At 35.8% G+C, this 16,522-nt stretch overlaps 1 protein-coding gene across 1 annotated transcript in view; it reads right to left on the reverse strand.

Annotated features, from left to right (window-relative positions):
• LOC107204120 (anoctamin-2) overlaps positions 1 to 16,522 on the reverse strand; it is an 85,202-nt gene that overhangs the window by 31,734 nt on the left and 36,946 nt on the right. The window contains exons 6-10 of the mRNA XM_033514694.1: positions 15,818 to 15,872; positions 15,243 to 15,291; positions 12,182 to 12,237; positions 11,893 to 11,934; positions 9,005 to 9,069 (exon numbers count right to left, since the gene is read on the reverse strand). Of these exons, the coding sequence (XP_033370585.1) occupies positions 9,005 to 9,069; positions 11,893 to 11,934; positions 12,182 to 12,237; positions 15,243 to 15,291; positions 15,818 to 15,872 (267 nt within the window). The remainder of the gene's footprint in view (positions 1 to 9,004; positions 9,070 to 11,892; positions 11,935 to 12,181; positions 12,238 to 15,242; positions 15,292 to 15,817; positions 15,873 to 16,522) is intronic.

The raw sequence follows: 16,522 nt of genomic DNA on the forward strand, positions 1-16,522 counted from the left end.
CCTCCAATGGTACTTGAGTTTGGAGTCAAACTTACCTAAATTACAGATATATCTATCTTTCAAGGCACTGTGGAATTTTAATTGTGATTCCTTATAGGAGAAAAAAAAATCCACTGTCAAAATATTGCAACTCCATGAAGAACAGAAATTGCAAATTTTATTTAGAGGTAGAATTATGTTTTCAATTAGATTTTTTGGCTCTTAGGAAAAATTACTCTTCAGCAGAGTAACAGGGAGAAGTTGATGTGTGTGGAGGAAGAGGATATTTAAGTTCTCATGTTCTAGTGAATTAAAAAACCCAGGGGAAATATAATAGTTATATCAATATATCAATTATTCATAATAATAGATACTAATAATAAATAATAATAATAGTCAGGATTTGTGTATTAAATGCAATTTAAAATAGCAAAAGGCTAAACCTTATCCTGCAAAGAAATAAAACTAGGACAAGCTACTCTCAGAGCTTCACAGATTCCCAAACCTTATGCTTCCATTCCAAGAAATTGTCAGAATACAGCTGAAAGCACATGGCTTGTGGTGATGGATTATAAACGGAAAAAAAAGCCGTTGTTTACTGACTGTAAGAGAAAGAACAATAGAAGCATAATAAGTAGACATGTAATGTGACTGAGACAGAAATTAAGGCTGACAACTGCCAAATGGATAAGCAAACACAATGCTGGGTAGTCAGAAGCACTGTAATTGCATTCTCCTTTCTGTTCTGGGACAATGCAAAACTTCAGAACAGGTTTGAAAGGATTAAGTGCCTGTTTACATTATTCTGTTGATGTTTCCTGTCATGTGTTTAGTGTAAAAAAGTTCTAAATGTCCCTGAGCCTGCAGAAGCCACAGTACACCTTGCTCAGGGAAGGCATTTTCAGCAGAAGCAACATAGTGTTTTGCCTGTCACATCCAAGAATTCATGCTTAAAACAACCCATAGACACTCTTCCTCTCCTCACCATTATTTAAGTTATTCTCTCTTCATTTAGAATTTTAAAAAAATGTCAGTAACTTTCCCAACCTGGAAAATTAAAAATCCATTGCCTACGTGAGGCTGATTCAAAGCTAATAGAAGTCACTCAGAGCTTACATGTGAGGAAGGAAGTTTAATTTTATGAACAACTCAGGGCACCTAGTGACACTCTGTGTACGAAGCAATTCATTCAGTTATACAAATAATATTTTCTCTATAATAAACAAATACAAGCAAGGAGTAATGTATTTAATATGAATCAGCCTTTCTTTTGGACTTTCTTTTAGGAAAGGAGGTTACTTAGTCTTTTTCTTCCTATTTTTTAATACCTATTACAACTTGTTTTTCTGCTGTTTTGTACTTGAACAAATGTGAGGTCATTGACATCTCATCACTTCCCTAATCTTCAGTTTCCACAAGATAATCTGCATGATTTTATTCATCTAATTTAACAAGAGTTTGAACCTCAAATACTGGCATCTTTTCCTAAATATTTTTCATTTATAATAACTAATATTTCATGAGAGCTTTCTTGCTTTTAAAGTTAATATCGCTAACCCTTACTGCAGAGCCTGAATTAATTTCATGTATTTATTTTAGTAAGTACATCCTTGTTAGCGCTTGCACAGTGTTACTACTGTGAGATAGACACCATCTGGTGGCTAATAAACAGATGTATCATTTCCAATTAAAAACAAGTATAAAAAATTATCTTTTAGTCACCTTGGTGGAAGGGGGTTGGGTCAGGGAATACTGAAGCAAACTGGCCCTGATGGGGTGCACCTATGAGGGCTGAGGGAGCTGGCAAATGTCATTGCAAGGCAGCTCTTGACATTCTTTGATTGATGGCAGCAACTGGGAGAAGTACCCAAAAGCTAGAGGAAAATAAATGTCACCCCCATTTTTAAGAAGGTCAAGAAGAAGGACCTATGAAACTACAGGCTAATCTACCTCACTCTCATTTGTTGCCATCACCTCTTGTCACAAGACACAGCTAAGAGCTTGGCTCCATCCTTCTCTTATCCCCTGCTCAATATGGCATAAAAGTCTTAATTTTTCTGTTCTCTGAACTGACTGTGGAAGTTCATAGAGTTGCCATATTGAAAGCTTTCCTTAAACTTGTGTTTTCTGGGCATAATTTTTACGTGGTGCCCAGTTCTTGATCTGTTCCCTCGTGATCCTGGTTTTGTGCAGCGTTAGAGACAAGTTACTGAATCAGACAAAGCCATGTCCTGTCCCAGTATAATTTATGGACAGAGAAGATCCTTATACGAAACATCTTAGTGTGGGGGAATACCTTTAAAGCAGAAATGGGTTGGTTTTGATGCCTAGTCAGCACTCAGGAGCCAGAAAAGAACTAAAGAACTTTCTCTCAGCCCAGCAAACCACAGCCAGAATCTTCTACGGAGATTCAAACATTAAGAGCAGTTCTACAAGATAAGCAGACCTGTAGTGACCCAAATGCAGCAGCTGTTTTCCACTCCCTGCAGTTCCCAGCCACACACACCTCTAGATGCCTACAAATATGCACATGCAGGTTAATATTTAAATGTGCATGACTTCTGTTTCCAAATGTGGCCTCTCGCCTCTGTCTTTTTTTCCCACCAGTTTGAAAAAACAAACCTCCATTTCCTATCAAAATATACTGATATCACCTCCAAAGATCCCTTTTGCATGGCACCTGTCAGTCACGACCATTCAAAAATACAAGTTTCTAACTGTAAAATTTAGGCAATCATTCAGGCACTTTTGGACGTAGCTTAAGACAGTTCTCAACACAAAGAAAACTGAATTCTAGCTGCCTACAAAACCCCACAGTCAAAGGGGGAGACCCCAGGAATTAATGTTGTGCAGCAACCTCAGTCATCAAGTCAAAAGACTTGACTTTGTAGAAGTCTTGATGTAGATACGCACATCTTCTGCTGCATCTAGCTTTTGAAAATCCCACTGCAGGAGGGAGGAATCTGGGTGGTAATGAGGATCCTAGTGCTCAGACAGTGATCTGAAGCCTGGGAATTATGTTTATCAGAAAGCAGGGATCTGTTTTTCCTCACCACTACAATTCAAGCCTACTGGTTTAAAATTCCATCTCTCGTACAAGCAACAATAAATAAGGCCAAGCCCTTGCCAAAAGAGACAGAGAGAAACACTTCCACCAGGACTGGCAAAGTCTGTGAAATGCAGAGCTGTAAGTAAATCATCTTACTTCAGTCACAGGCCTGCATCCAGAAGAATAATTCAACACAAATTCCTTGGTGATTTATGCACCATATGCAAAACCCCTCTGCTTTGCAGGAAACAATGGCTGGAGCACTTGGGTAAGGCCTGTGATGAGAAGTGCCAATAAGGGGACGGAAAACTCCCTACAACTCAGCTGAAAAGTGCTGCCCCAGCATCAAACTTCTAAAATGGCAGACCATTTTCATGGATGCATGGCATGATAATAAAGGCCACTCATAAATAAACTCGGGTTGTGGGGGGTAATGAGATCATGGAAAGGGAAAAGAGATACAATGATGGGGAAAATGTTCGTTTTTCACTAGCTCAGACTCTTCTCCACATCCCCCCTGCTTCTCGTCCCCTCCAGGAAGCTCTCTGCTATAAAAGCTGGCAGGAAGGACATCAAGGATGAGTGGACGCTGGCACAGCATTTCCCCCTGCACCTCGAGCTTTAATGATGATGAACTGCAAGATGGATGTTATCGCATGTTGGGAATGAAAGCTTCACAGTACAGATTCTTGGAATTATAAAAAGATACTGGCCTCAAAGTGCAATAGGGTTACAGCAGAAGATATCCTCAGATTATTGCCTCAGATGTGTGTTTGGCAGAGCTTCGGAAAGAAGTTGGATGGACAAGTGCCAAAGATATTGGTAGAGCTCATGGGCATTTTTCTACTTAGTGCTGCGTTGGCTCAATTACCACACTTTCCCGGGCTTAAAGCTGTTTCCTCTTTTTCCTGACACAGAATTCCTTGCAGACAGCCTCAGCATCTCTGTGAAAGTTGAAGATTTGCCTGCTAAAGACAGTCAAGGAAGAATTGCGGGCACACAGTGCATCAGAGGGAATTGTTCAATCCCTGTGAGATAACCAGATGCTACAGGGGGGTTTCTGCCATTCCACAAAAGAAAAAAAAATAAAAAAAATGATGGGATATTTGGTGAGATTCATTCACAATAATAACAAAGTAGGACAGGGAAGCAAAGCATACAAGAGAATCTCCACTTTGAGAATCAATAACCCCTAAGTTAGAATGAGCAGTGACTGAACAACATTTCCTCTGGTACTGGGCATCACAGACTTTATTTTCAAGTCCTAAGAATTCTAGACAATCTTTGCTGTAAAGAAGATATGAAGACGTGAATACAAATCGTGGTGGTGAACAAAGAGGTCATATGTTCAGGCATTAGGCAGGATAGTAGGGCTCAGGTGGTGCAAGCTGTACCACAAATTGATCTTAACCACATTTTTGCAAAGGAAGAAACACCTATCTCTAAAGACAATAAAACCAACATTTTAGTAGAACTCACCTTTTCTTATTTTATCTCTCTTTTAAAACTACCCAAAGCAGGGTAAGCAGATACATCCAGGTTTGGGGTTTTTTTTGTGAAGATTGATGGAAGGAACAAAAGGTCAAAAGGCAAATCAGTACTGACAGTTTGGGTGCCTGACTGCTTACACTGAGCACTAGAAACACAGCATTCATGGCAGGAACAGGGGGGACTGGGGATACTCAGTCAAGAGCAGGTTCAACATGGGTACACCACAATGAAAGGCCAGAATTCATTACACACCGAGATGAAACAATTTTCCATACCAAAGGAAAACATAGTCAAAGATAGGAAAGAGGGAATATATTAGCTAGACAGTTTGACTAACAGAAACTCTCAAGTTTTGATTTATGTTCTATACATTATAAATAATATTTTAGTTAACAAACTTTCCTACCTGCTCCTGCAAAAAGTTATTGTATACATATATTGTATACATAGTCTCAACCTTTACATGTGTTCTCAGTTTCAGGCTTCACAGCAAGAAGCATTTGGAGCTTTGAGAGTAATTATGTTGTAGATAATGTAGCCTGTTAGCTACTAAGAAATTTGGTGAAATTCTAGAAATGGGAAATAGAAATTAAAATATGAAAAACCATTAGAAAATGAGCTGGGGCCTTATAGAAGCAATGAAAATTAAATAAGCTCCACCACAATTAGAAATGAGCCAACTGCTTGATTTCCTAGGGTGAGGTAATCTTATATTAATAGATCAAGAGATAAAGAGGTGACCTTCTCTCAACAAGGATGGTCCTCTCCTGGAATTTCAGCTCCTACTTGGCTTTCCAGCTGCAGGTGCTTCAGGATACCCATTAAGAAGAAAACATGCCAGTTTTTCATGAGTTAAGGTTTTGTCTCAGAAGTAAAAAAACCTCTTTGTGACATCATAACCTTAGATTACTCCCTCCATCTGTCATTTAGAGCTCTTAAGTGATAAATGTTGCATTACAACCAGAAATAAAATTTATTATAAATTTCTACTGCACTTCTTACAGTTGTGTGTATTTTCTTGGCTTGCTATAAGTTATCAGAGGTACTGCTAAAAGACAAAAAATGAGGACTGTAAATAAGATCAAGGAATATTTGGTCCAAAGAAGGGGAAAAATTTTTGAAAGTGGTGCAGTGTTGGAAGAGGTGAAGCTGCGTGATCTCCACCCCAAGAGATTTCAAAATGCTTGTGCAATTTGATCTGGTTTTCAAGCCAGCTCTGCTATGAGCAGAGAAGAGGTCAAAGGACAACCTATTAATTCTAAAATCATGTTATTAAAACTTTTATTAATATCCAATAGCATGTAAAAATATGAAATCTCCTTTCTTTATGCAAGGTCATAGAACTCCTAGGGAGCATCCTCCCTGTCTCTGGGTCAACAGTAGCATCACCGCAGAACTTGCTAAAAACTGAGTTTGAACTCATCTTCCTCTGAGAAAAATCACCAAAAACAGAAGAAAATCACTAAGTCAAAGATGTTTTTATAGCATTTTTTGTATTACAATGCAAGGATTGAGAGGAACTACTGTTGATAAGTGCACTCTTACAAAAAAAGTCACAAAAGAGAAACTCCTCCCTAGTTAAAACCAATACTTAAATTAGGATGACAGAAAAGGTGTGTTACAACACACAGACCTCCAGAGCTCTGCTCATTCTGAAACTGCAGCTTTCATTTTTCACTTCTTAATACATCCCTCAGGCCTTCCTGAGATGACTGAGGTACAGTACTTTTCATTCATCATTTTCAGCACTTTTAGCCTGAGATATCTGATAGCAAATAATTCACATTTTCATAAGTAACTGCTTATAATCCTCTTCATGTGGGTTAAAAGGAAACAAAACAAAAAAAAAATTCGTATTTGGACATTCATGCGCTTTTGACAATAAGGCACTGCATTAGGCAGACTGTGTTTCAAACAATGCACTTTTATATCTGGATGTGCACTGAGAGATGAGGTGTTGTAACATCTTACAAATCAAACTTCAATTCACACTGTATTACTTGCACAGCCCGCACTATGCATTTCTTTATAGTCTTTAACTGAAATTGTTCTGCTGTAGAATAGAAATATGTAACACACACTGTGTTCTTATTTGGTGAAACCTCCCTTACTCGCAGCTGTATATCTTTTACAAAAAAAATTTGCTTTTCTTATAGCCCAAAGTGGTCCACAAAGCCAGAGAGGGATATTTTTACAGATTAAGAGACAGGAGTGAATGGAATTGTTGGTGAATATTATAATGGTCTTTTATTTCCTTTTGTTATTAAGAACTTTAAAATTTTCCAAGACTGACTATGCAGTTAAATTCCCTGAGGATTACAGACGTTAGAAGAGAATCTCCAGTGTGTACTAAGAGTGAGCATAATAAATATGTGGTTCCTGTCTTTGGACAATCACTTGGGGACTGGCCACAATTGTGTGGTCAGAAGGAAGGTGCTGAGACACCAGGGATAACCTACAATTCTACAGTGCCACATCTAATCTTCCAGCATAGATAGCTGAGCTAAAGTATGACTTTCAGTTTGCATTCCTACTGAATAAGAGTGAAACAGTAATAGTTAAATAAATGTTGCAAGCCGTATTTAAAAATTAGCAGTGTACTTCAACAGAGTTAATGTATTTGAAAACAGCAGGCAGGACAGGCTTCAGGTAAAAAGAAAGATAAATGCTGCGTTGTCTGTCCATCAAAGCCTGAATTTAAACTGAAGTTGCACCAGTAAAAGAAACAGAAAAAAAAAAAAAAATAGTTGAGTATAATCTAAGCAATCTAAGAAAGGAAAGTCACAATAAATTACCAAAAAGCACAAAGTGTGACTGATGTCTGCCAAGGGAATAAGTACCCACATCAAGGCTGAGCTCAGATACCCCCATGGCACAAAAGTGAAGAAACCCACTTCACTGGCAGAAAGAGAGGGGTGGCCATTCTCCAGGTACATCTACACTGAAGTTCTAACATTACCCAGGAAATAAAAACCACATTTAGTTTAGTGGTAACAGTCAAACTTGCTGTCAAGCAAAATATGGAAGATAAAAGCAAGAAAAGTCATCTCTGAGAACAGACAATCAATTGCACATGTCTGGTCTTCTTTTTGTTTCTCACAGAAGTTTAAACCGCAGGATTTCTATGAAATCATATCAGCACAGTGAAACATTATAATGGAGACAGCAAAATACAAATGAAGATGAAGTGTAAGCAGATGTACCTCTATTTTTAACTCAGCTGAACTGTCAGGTCTGCTAGAACTTGAGAATTCCTCTAGCCAGTCATAGTTTAGTTTAACACTTGTAATACTTACTAACAGCACAGCAGGTTTTGTAATCTCATTCTGAGTTTACCTATTCCATACAGGAGCTTGCCCCAGAGTAACTGCCATACAAAAGGTACATAAATTTTGCACAAAACCTTTTAAGCATAAAAAGAGGAAATTTCAAAGCTTGCAGAACCTCAGTAGGGTTTGATGGTTTCACTTCCACTTGCCAGTTTGCAACATCTTGCTCCCAATAAGGAGCAACTCCTCTCACATTAAAAGTTAGTGCTTAACTCTTTGAAAAACTACATGCAGTATTTCAGCTTTTGCTCAAAATATAAAAAAAATTTTTACAAAGCTTATTGATTATCCATATTACCAACAGCAGCTTTTTCTGGCAATCACACAGGGGCTGCAAAATGGTTGGAGTTTGATTATTCACAAGACAAATGGTAACAAATGCCATTTTTCTTATATATACAAATTATTTTAAAAATTATATTTGTTGAGGTTTTCTCTATTTCTTAATATCCTAATTCATGTCTTCCTAGATAGACATCTTATAAAAGTATTCCTACTCAGCAGTTTATTCAATTTTTTTTCTTCATTCAGTATTTATAGTACAAACAAAATACAATACAACAATTGTTTTGTTTTGGCTTTCTTTTAGTTATTGTGGGAAATCCTTAAAAATCATGACTGGTTTGTTTTGTCTTATTTTAAAGCCAACATCTTCTATATTAGTAAAGAAAAAATTTATAAATATACAGAAGAAAACCCACTGGGAACACATATGGATATGTTCAGATGAATAAAACTTGTAAAACCAGGAGTAAAAAAATCAAATCAATCTCAAAACTGTCAAATACTTTCACACTGATTCATGATGTGAACACCAGCTTCTGATTATTTGCCAGAGTTTATGGCCATACCCTCCAATAAAAATTCACCAATGTAAATGAGAATTCCTCTCCTTTGAACAAATCAATACCTTAAAAAAAAAAACCAAAACTGAAGCATGATGTTTTTCCAGGAATAAGCACTATACAAAACACAGGTAAAATTGTTGAATGTATGTTTGTTACAGTAAATTATCATCAGAGCCACAAAAAACACAGTGACAACATTATTTTCAATGTTCTGATCAATCCAAGATTTCATTTGCTGAAGTGGAAATGAATTAATCTGCATCACCTCAGAACCAGGTTCCTTAGTGTTTTATACAAGTCCACATTACCTTATGAGATCAATAGGCTGAAACTTGTAAAACACTCCATATCTCGCCCATTCCTGATACAGCAACTGAAGAACGGGAAAAAAAAAATAAACTGAAAACGAACTTGAAACAAGTAATCCCTTCTGTTTTCCCAAACATCTTGTAAGACTTAAAATAGTTCCTGCATTCCTGGGGTTGCTAAACCCAATAGAGCCCATAGAAAAGCCACTTTTGTCCCCATGCTGGGGACATCACAAAAAACCCATGTCTGCTGTTGGACATGCAGATTCACCCACAGCTCACAGCTCAAAGGAAGGACCAGATTCTACAGAAACTTCTTGCACTGGGAGGAATCTAGCTGCAATAGGAGCAGAGATGAAAGGAAACTTTGCAGGACCTGGGGTAGATTGATCACAACACACTCAACTGAAACAGGCAAAGAATTTGAGATGGTCTTGCTTATTCCCTCTTCCATGATTTATGTGACACAATAAGAGGATTGTCCTGGCTGCCATACTGACATTTTCATATGAATACTTGCTCTTGCCTGTTCAAAATCACCCCTTGCCATTACCCCCTAGCACTACCTACAAAATATTAGTCATATTAGTATGATTGTATTGATATGATTAGTATTATTAGTATCAAATTAGTATTTATTTCCATAAACAATCATACTAATAAATACATTCACTCAAATATACAAAAAAGAAAATTAAAACTCTTGCATTCTTAAAACTCCCCAAAGGTTGCTTTGAACACAGCTACAGAATGGAATTTGAAGAGCAAAAAGAAAGTTCTGTCCAAAACAGCATTCCATTTAGGAACAGGTACTTTCTGTAAATTTATAAGAATTCTCTAATCTGCTTCTAATTATAGGGATGCTGCTCTAGTATATGACAACAGTGGATTTCCCAGGTGGGTTACAAAGCTGTCATGGATTTTTAATGTCAAACATAGAGATAGCAATGAAAGGTAACAAGTTGCCAGTGGGCCAAAAGCTGAAAGACTAAAGCAGTGTTTATACTCAGGTGAGTTATTATCATTCTGCTGCTCAATACCTCTGTTAAAAAGATTTTTTTTAAGAGTAGAAATCACACTGAAGCTGGGAAATTCCTTTATTCTTAGGAAAAAACTGAAACCCTCTCAGTCTTAGGTTTTCATTGCAGATTTCTAATTCTCATAGGATGGGACAGAAGTGTTGTGTCACTGTGCATTTTCTCCAATGAAATCCTGAAGAAGATCGATAAGGATTAACCTTTTATGTTATAAACTGGTACATAAACCTTAATTACTTGTGCTGCTCTGTTGGCTTAAGTACCCCATAAGGACTCAGTTCATTTTGGGGGTTTTTACAAGAGAAAATTGAATTCAAAGATATAGATAAGTTAAAGTGGGCAAAATAAAAGGGGGCAGAAGAAATTTAAAAAAGCTTAAAAATGCCTTCCTTTCTTTTAAACCTGATCAGGGTTCTTCAGGAAATTAAACACTGAGACTATTAGATTCAGATAGGAAACAGATGATGTTATGCATAGGAATACTACAGAAGATCCAAGGCCTAGGCAGCAGGGACATATGTGAATAATCAATGAAGTATTTCTGGAAAGAAGCTTTTATGTTTTTAATACTTAACACTTCATAACTGAGCCTAATAGGCAGAATAAAAAGAGGGCAGCACAAAATGCAACTAATTGGGGGAATATTTTTCCAGACACCGATTCTTCTAGGCCCTCTTCCCCCCCATTTCACAGTACCCAATCTTCCTCCATTGACTAATGTTCATTTAGTTTTTTCCCTAAAATTTTTGCTTTCCAAGTCAGTAATCTATAGAGCTGCCTCTCAGAGAAAATTCTGCAAGTCCAGAGCAGACAATTCCTTCACAAACAAAAAGTTCAAAGTGACAGACACAAACAAAAAGCTTCTTCTACAGTTTGTTTTCTAACTTTGTTTTGCTCACCAAAGTTCATACACTAAATTAAATTGTATACGGCACATGAAGACATCTAGTGGCTGAATGGCAACATTATTTACCAAAAACTACAAAGATTGTGTTTCTAAATTTTACTAATTTGGCATTGTAGAAATCAGATTTGTTTGTATAACCACCATTTGTATGAACTCAGTCTTCATAGCACAGTAAATATTGAAGGTTTCCAAACATTTCCTTTTTCTTCATTCTTTCCTCTCCCCCTTTCTTTCCCTACAATTTTCCCTCTGCATTTCCTATCCTATTCTTTGCATATCAAGGAAAATAAAATGAGCAAACACTAGAGAACAATATGGAAAGGATCTTAATAGTTACTTATTAGTAATCTATAGATATAAATATATTATTTACTAGTAATTAAATGTTTTTTTCCCATTTCTAAAAGTAAGTGTATATATTAAACACAGTTTGAATTCACACTGTTTCTCTTGTGGACTGATCTATTTTTTAATGTCTTTTGATAGCTAGAAACTTTATTTACAAAATAACTGGAAGCAGAGTTTTTGAAATTGCATGCAATTTAGTTGAATGCACAATCAAATTATAAGTACAACTATGTTTTATTTTATTAACCACTCCTCTCTAGGAGCATTTGGTTAGGAAAATAAAATTATTGCATGAGTTATTAAACAATTTCAGCTTCCTGACAGGTTGAAAAACTTGTCTATGTATGCAGAGAGAAACTGGAAGCATTTAAAGATGTAAACTTCAAATTAAATTAAGTGGCATGCTTCATAAGAAGACAATATAAAAGTCTTGCAAAAACATTTTTATATGCCAAAATAGAGGAAAATATGTAATTCAAAAAACACGCATTTGTTAAAACATCTGTTTGTGTAATAGTTAATGCTTTACAATGAGATGTAGAACATAATTTATTATATTAAATATAATATGAAATAAATTTTGCAGTGTATTTTACCTTTCTTTCATTCATGTCATCATTTTGGCCTACATAGTCACCCTGCAGAAAAAAAATAATAGCTTATGTAAAAGCAGAAAAAACTCAACAAAAGTTTAGTTGCTTGTTCCTACATTGTTGATTTTACTTTTAGATCACAACTTGACATGTCCTTATATAAGAGTCTTCATATTAGAGTCACACTTAGAAGAGATTTTCAATGTCAAAGACAGCAAATAATAATGTCTACAAATGGATGTCTCCTGAATGACACCAGCAGAGAACTGGATTTTTAATAGTGCATACGTACATCATGAAGTGGGTAGGCTGCATCATAAACATTGTTTGCTATTAACGTGCCAATGCCTAAAAGAAGAAGAAAAATTCAGGTGGTCAACAGGCACAGCTGAACAGAAAACATTATTACAGATTTCATGACATTCCAGAGGGGACAGAGCTGTATAACTGACAATATTCAGAATGAGAATAGAGCAACATAGGAGTTTCTGGCTGTGGAAAACATTTTTCAGAGAAACTCATTTCCATAAAGTGCTTTTTCTTCAGTGAACAGCACAGTGCAAGGACTCTTCTGACCACTTTCTCACCCTGATAGCCACATGACTGAGGAGCAAAGCATCCAGAAGACCTTTCTGAATCTTTACAATGGTCAGAACCACAGATCCCCTCTGGCCAACAATTAAAAACCCCCACAAAAAAAAAGCTTTCACAGAAGTTTGTGGTTATGAAATCACAGAATGGTTTGGGTTGGTAGGGATCTTAAAGATCAGCCAGTTCCTGTCCCCCTGCCATGGGCAGGGACACCTTCCACTATACCAGGTTTCTCAGTGCCCTTGACCTTGGGCACTTCCAGGGAGTTTAGTTTAGCAAGGGAATTACCAGCAGTGACTGCAGCACCTGTACACAGATATATGGGCACTACTTGCTCTCAAGACCTGTAACTCTTATAGCAATTCCTTCTTCAGTCTCTGGAGGTGAAAACAATTAATTGTTCCATAAAAAGGCAACCAAAGATGAGTAATTTCTGATAGTTTTGTATGGGTGTGTGTGTATATATATATAATTAGATAAAGAAATAATTAGAAATATATATATATATATATAATATATTTATAATAATTAGTTTTTATATATAAATTAATATAAATATATAAATATAATTTATATATATATAAATTTATTCCAGGCCTCTCTGCTTTCAATGCCCAGAAAAAAAGTAACCAGCTATCATGTCTTTAGTGACAAAAAACATTCCATAGTCAAATTACACATTGTCATGAAATATTTGGGAAAAACCTTCTGGTCAGAGATGCTAGATATGAAGTAACAATAAATGTCTCCCTTGATACAAAGACAAGTGCAACTACATGCATTCATAGAATCAGGAAATTATGCTTGGATAGTGTCAAGCCTGCTCCTGAAAACATTCAATATTTGGAAGTTTACAGTGGTTCAGAGTTATGCTAGAAGAAAATAAGCCTTCCTTGTATAATATCATAGGAGCAGAATCAGATTCAGCCTTATACAGATGTAAAAAAATCCATAAGAAAATGTGTTTGAAGTATTGTTATTTTCATAAAACAGGTTTATAAAACTAAAGACTGCTATAAGCATTTCCAACATAACATCACAGGCACATCCTGCCTCTTGTGCAAAATAATGAACTCTAACAAAAAAAAAAAAAAAGAAAAAAAGAAAAGAAAAGAAAGAAAATTGTTTAAAAAAATCTTTTAAACCTCTCCTGATGAGTGGTTTTAAGCTTAAGACCAGTGAGATGGGAAAGTCTTAATGGTATATGAAACAGAGGTCTTTTCGGGGAGGCATTCAGAATGCCAAAGAAATAAGTGAATTTAGGTCAAACATGATGCATGATCCTGTTTTGGCTACAGACCAGAAAGATGAAAAGGATGGGAATGTTAAAATAATTATTTCATGTCAAATGAGTTCTTGAGCTGATCTAAGTTTGAAGCACATCAGGCTGGACATTTACACTAGAGTTAAAAAATTCCTGAAAAATTATTACTAGTCCTTTCATCTCTAATGATGGCTTTTATTCCACTATAAACCAGAACAAGTTATTAAGGAAAACCTTAAGTAAGAGTCAAGTATGTCCATTGGCAAAGTGCTCTATCCCTTCCTACTCTGTCCTTGAGCTTCTGTCTCCCCAGCAAATTCCAAAGTCTCCAGGAGGGTTCCTAGCAGTCCAGAAAAATAAGGCAGTATTCCCATCTATTGTCCCACTGGAGACTTTTGAGTAGATCAAAACACAGAACATCAAGTAAACAGTTCAAAAACCAGCACCTGCCAAACAGTGTTTTAGAAATTGAGAATGCCTCACATTTTTAAAACCATATTTTCAGCTTTTTTAATATGAAACAATGTGGCAGTCTTAAATTTAAAAGTTTGTTCTAGGAAAAGACTAGTGGTTTTGGTTGAAAAAGAAAAATAATTTTGTGTGGCTTTCATTTTGTTATGCTTTTCATGTAATTTTTTTTTTTAAAAAATATATCTCCTGTTCAAGGAAACCCAAATTAATCTATTTTCCTATACCAAAAACATGTCTTATTGGAGCTTCCCTGCCCAAATCACACCAGGACTGTGCATAATCTTGCTGCAGCACATTATTTGACTGAAATATTACCCTTGGACATCATGATCTGCCCACAGGTGGTCAAGCTTACAGGAAGATTTACAGAAAGTCTGTCAGGGAGCACCATCACTTCTTTTCCACTGGGGAGATATGTGCCATGATATCACAATGGGTGAGAGAAAAGAGTAGAGAAAAGAGAATATGTACACCTTTATAAACTCTGAACCTCAAGAAAATTAAATAAATTCTCAACCTCAAGTTCCAAATATTTCAGCATTATCCCAAAAGTATCTTCAAAACAGTCATATTTAAGTCATATATTTCACTAGGCAGCTCAGGGAGGTAATTTTTAAAGCCAAAGCAATAAAAATAACCTGGAAAGGTGAATTATTTAATTGAAATGGCAAGAAAAATACAGTTCTGCAAGAAATAATACAACATATTGCAGGTGACATCTGTATTTTACAAAGCAGATCATACAGTAATCAAATCTAATTTTATAACAATTCACAAAATGTGAGTTATGTGCCAGATGCTGCACCTGTAGAAATGAAAAGCCAGCTCCCATTACCATACAAACCACAGACTAGAAATTCTTATTTTATGCCTCAGAAAAAAACCATTTCGTTCAATCTTTATTTTTTTTTCTTTTGTGAAGATGTGCCAGCATATTTCATGTCCTGCTAGAAAGAGCAATATTCTGTGAGATACCTAAACAATTTCTTTCAAAAGAACACCTCTAATTCTCTTCCCTCCACCTTACCCATGCTGTTTCTGGCCTTGGTAGATGTGCGCTTCAAAATTTCCCTCACCTGCAAAAAAGAACAGTGGGATAAAACACAGATCCTCTTTTAGCATTAATTTAATCATGGAATTAGCAATAAAACAAAGTTCTAAAATAGGTGGCTTCTGCAGTGTTCATTTGCACAAATATTTAAATAATTTAGCAGATTTTGTTATTGGATTATCTGCCCTAACAATTGTGGGCTAAATCCTGCTGTGTCAGTCCTTATAGAAGTATTTGAAGTATAAGGACTATATGGAAGGAAATCTAGTTAAAGATTAGGAACAGTGCTGAAAAGAGCTTTGAACAATGAAGAGGAGTCAGTAGGCTCCCTGCAGAGCATTTCCCATTCCTGAAACACCGTGCAGCTCCAAAAAGGAATTCCTTACATACATATATGTCAAAAAATAGTATTCTGCAAGAACACAAATGCATGAATTCATGAAATTAGCAAATTTGAAACTAAAACACTCCCTGCAAATCCCATTCTAAACCCCACTAGCAAATCCCACTCAGTACAAGAAGATAAGGATCTGTTATTTTTATTAACTTACTATTCGGCTGCGGGTTGCATTGTCAAAAAAGGTGTCTTTGTCTTTGATGTTATACCTAAAACATTGAGAAAAAGAAAATTAACTCTGTTTTAAGGCATGGAAACAACAAGTAAGACAACATACAAGATTCTAATTTAGAAGTTTCTCAGAAACCACAGCTAATCAGAAAAATAGATGTTTAAAGGAAATATAGATGACATAGTATAGCATAATAGAACGTGCTATTTAAGACCCAGTTATTCAGAACTCTACCAGGATTGCACTGATGGTGGGCATAAAAATGCAAAATTATTAGCTAATATGAAATGCCTTTTGGGCATGAAAAACCTCACTATTGTTTACAGAAGATGACCTTTTAATATTTTTCTTATAACATACCCTCAACACTGTAACATGCTTTTATTATGTTATTATGTTATTATTTTATTATATTATTATATTATATTATTATTATATTATCATATTATTATAATAGATTTTATATATTTATATAATTTTTATCTTGTTACAATATATTTTTATTATATTATTATATTATATTTTATACTATATTTTTAGTCCCTCAACACTATAACATTATTTTATTGTGTTTATTATGTTATGTTACTAAGTTTCAACCAGCCTGATGCAGATGTTGTGTCCTGGGTTGCAGTATATTCTATCACCATCCTCATGTACTGTTGAAACCAGGTGAGGCAGTGCTCC

The sequence above is a fragment of the Parus major genome, chromosome 1A (assembly GCF_001522545.3).
Source record: "Parus major isolate Abel chromosome 1A, Parus_major1.1, whole genome shotgun sequence".
Classification (NCBI taxonomy): Eukaryota; Metazoa; Chordata; class Aves; order Passeriformes; family Paridae; genus Parus; species Parus major.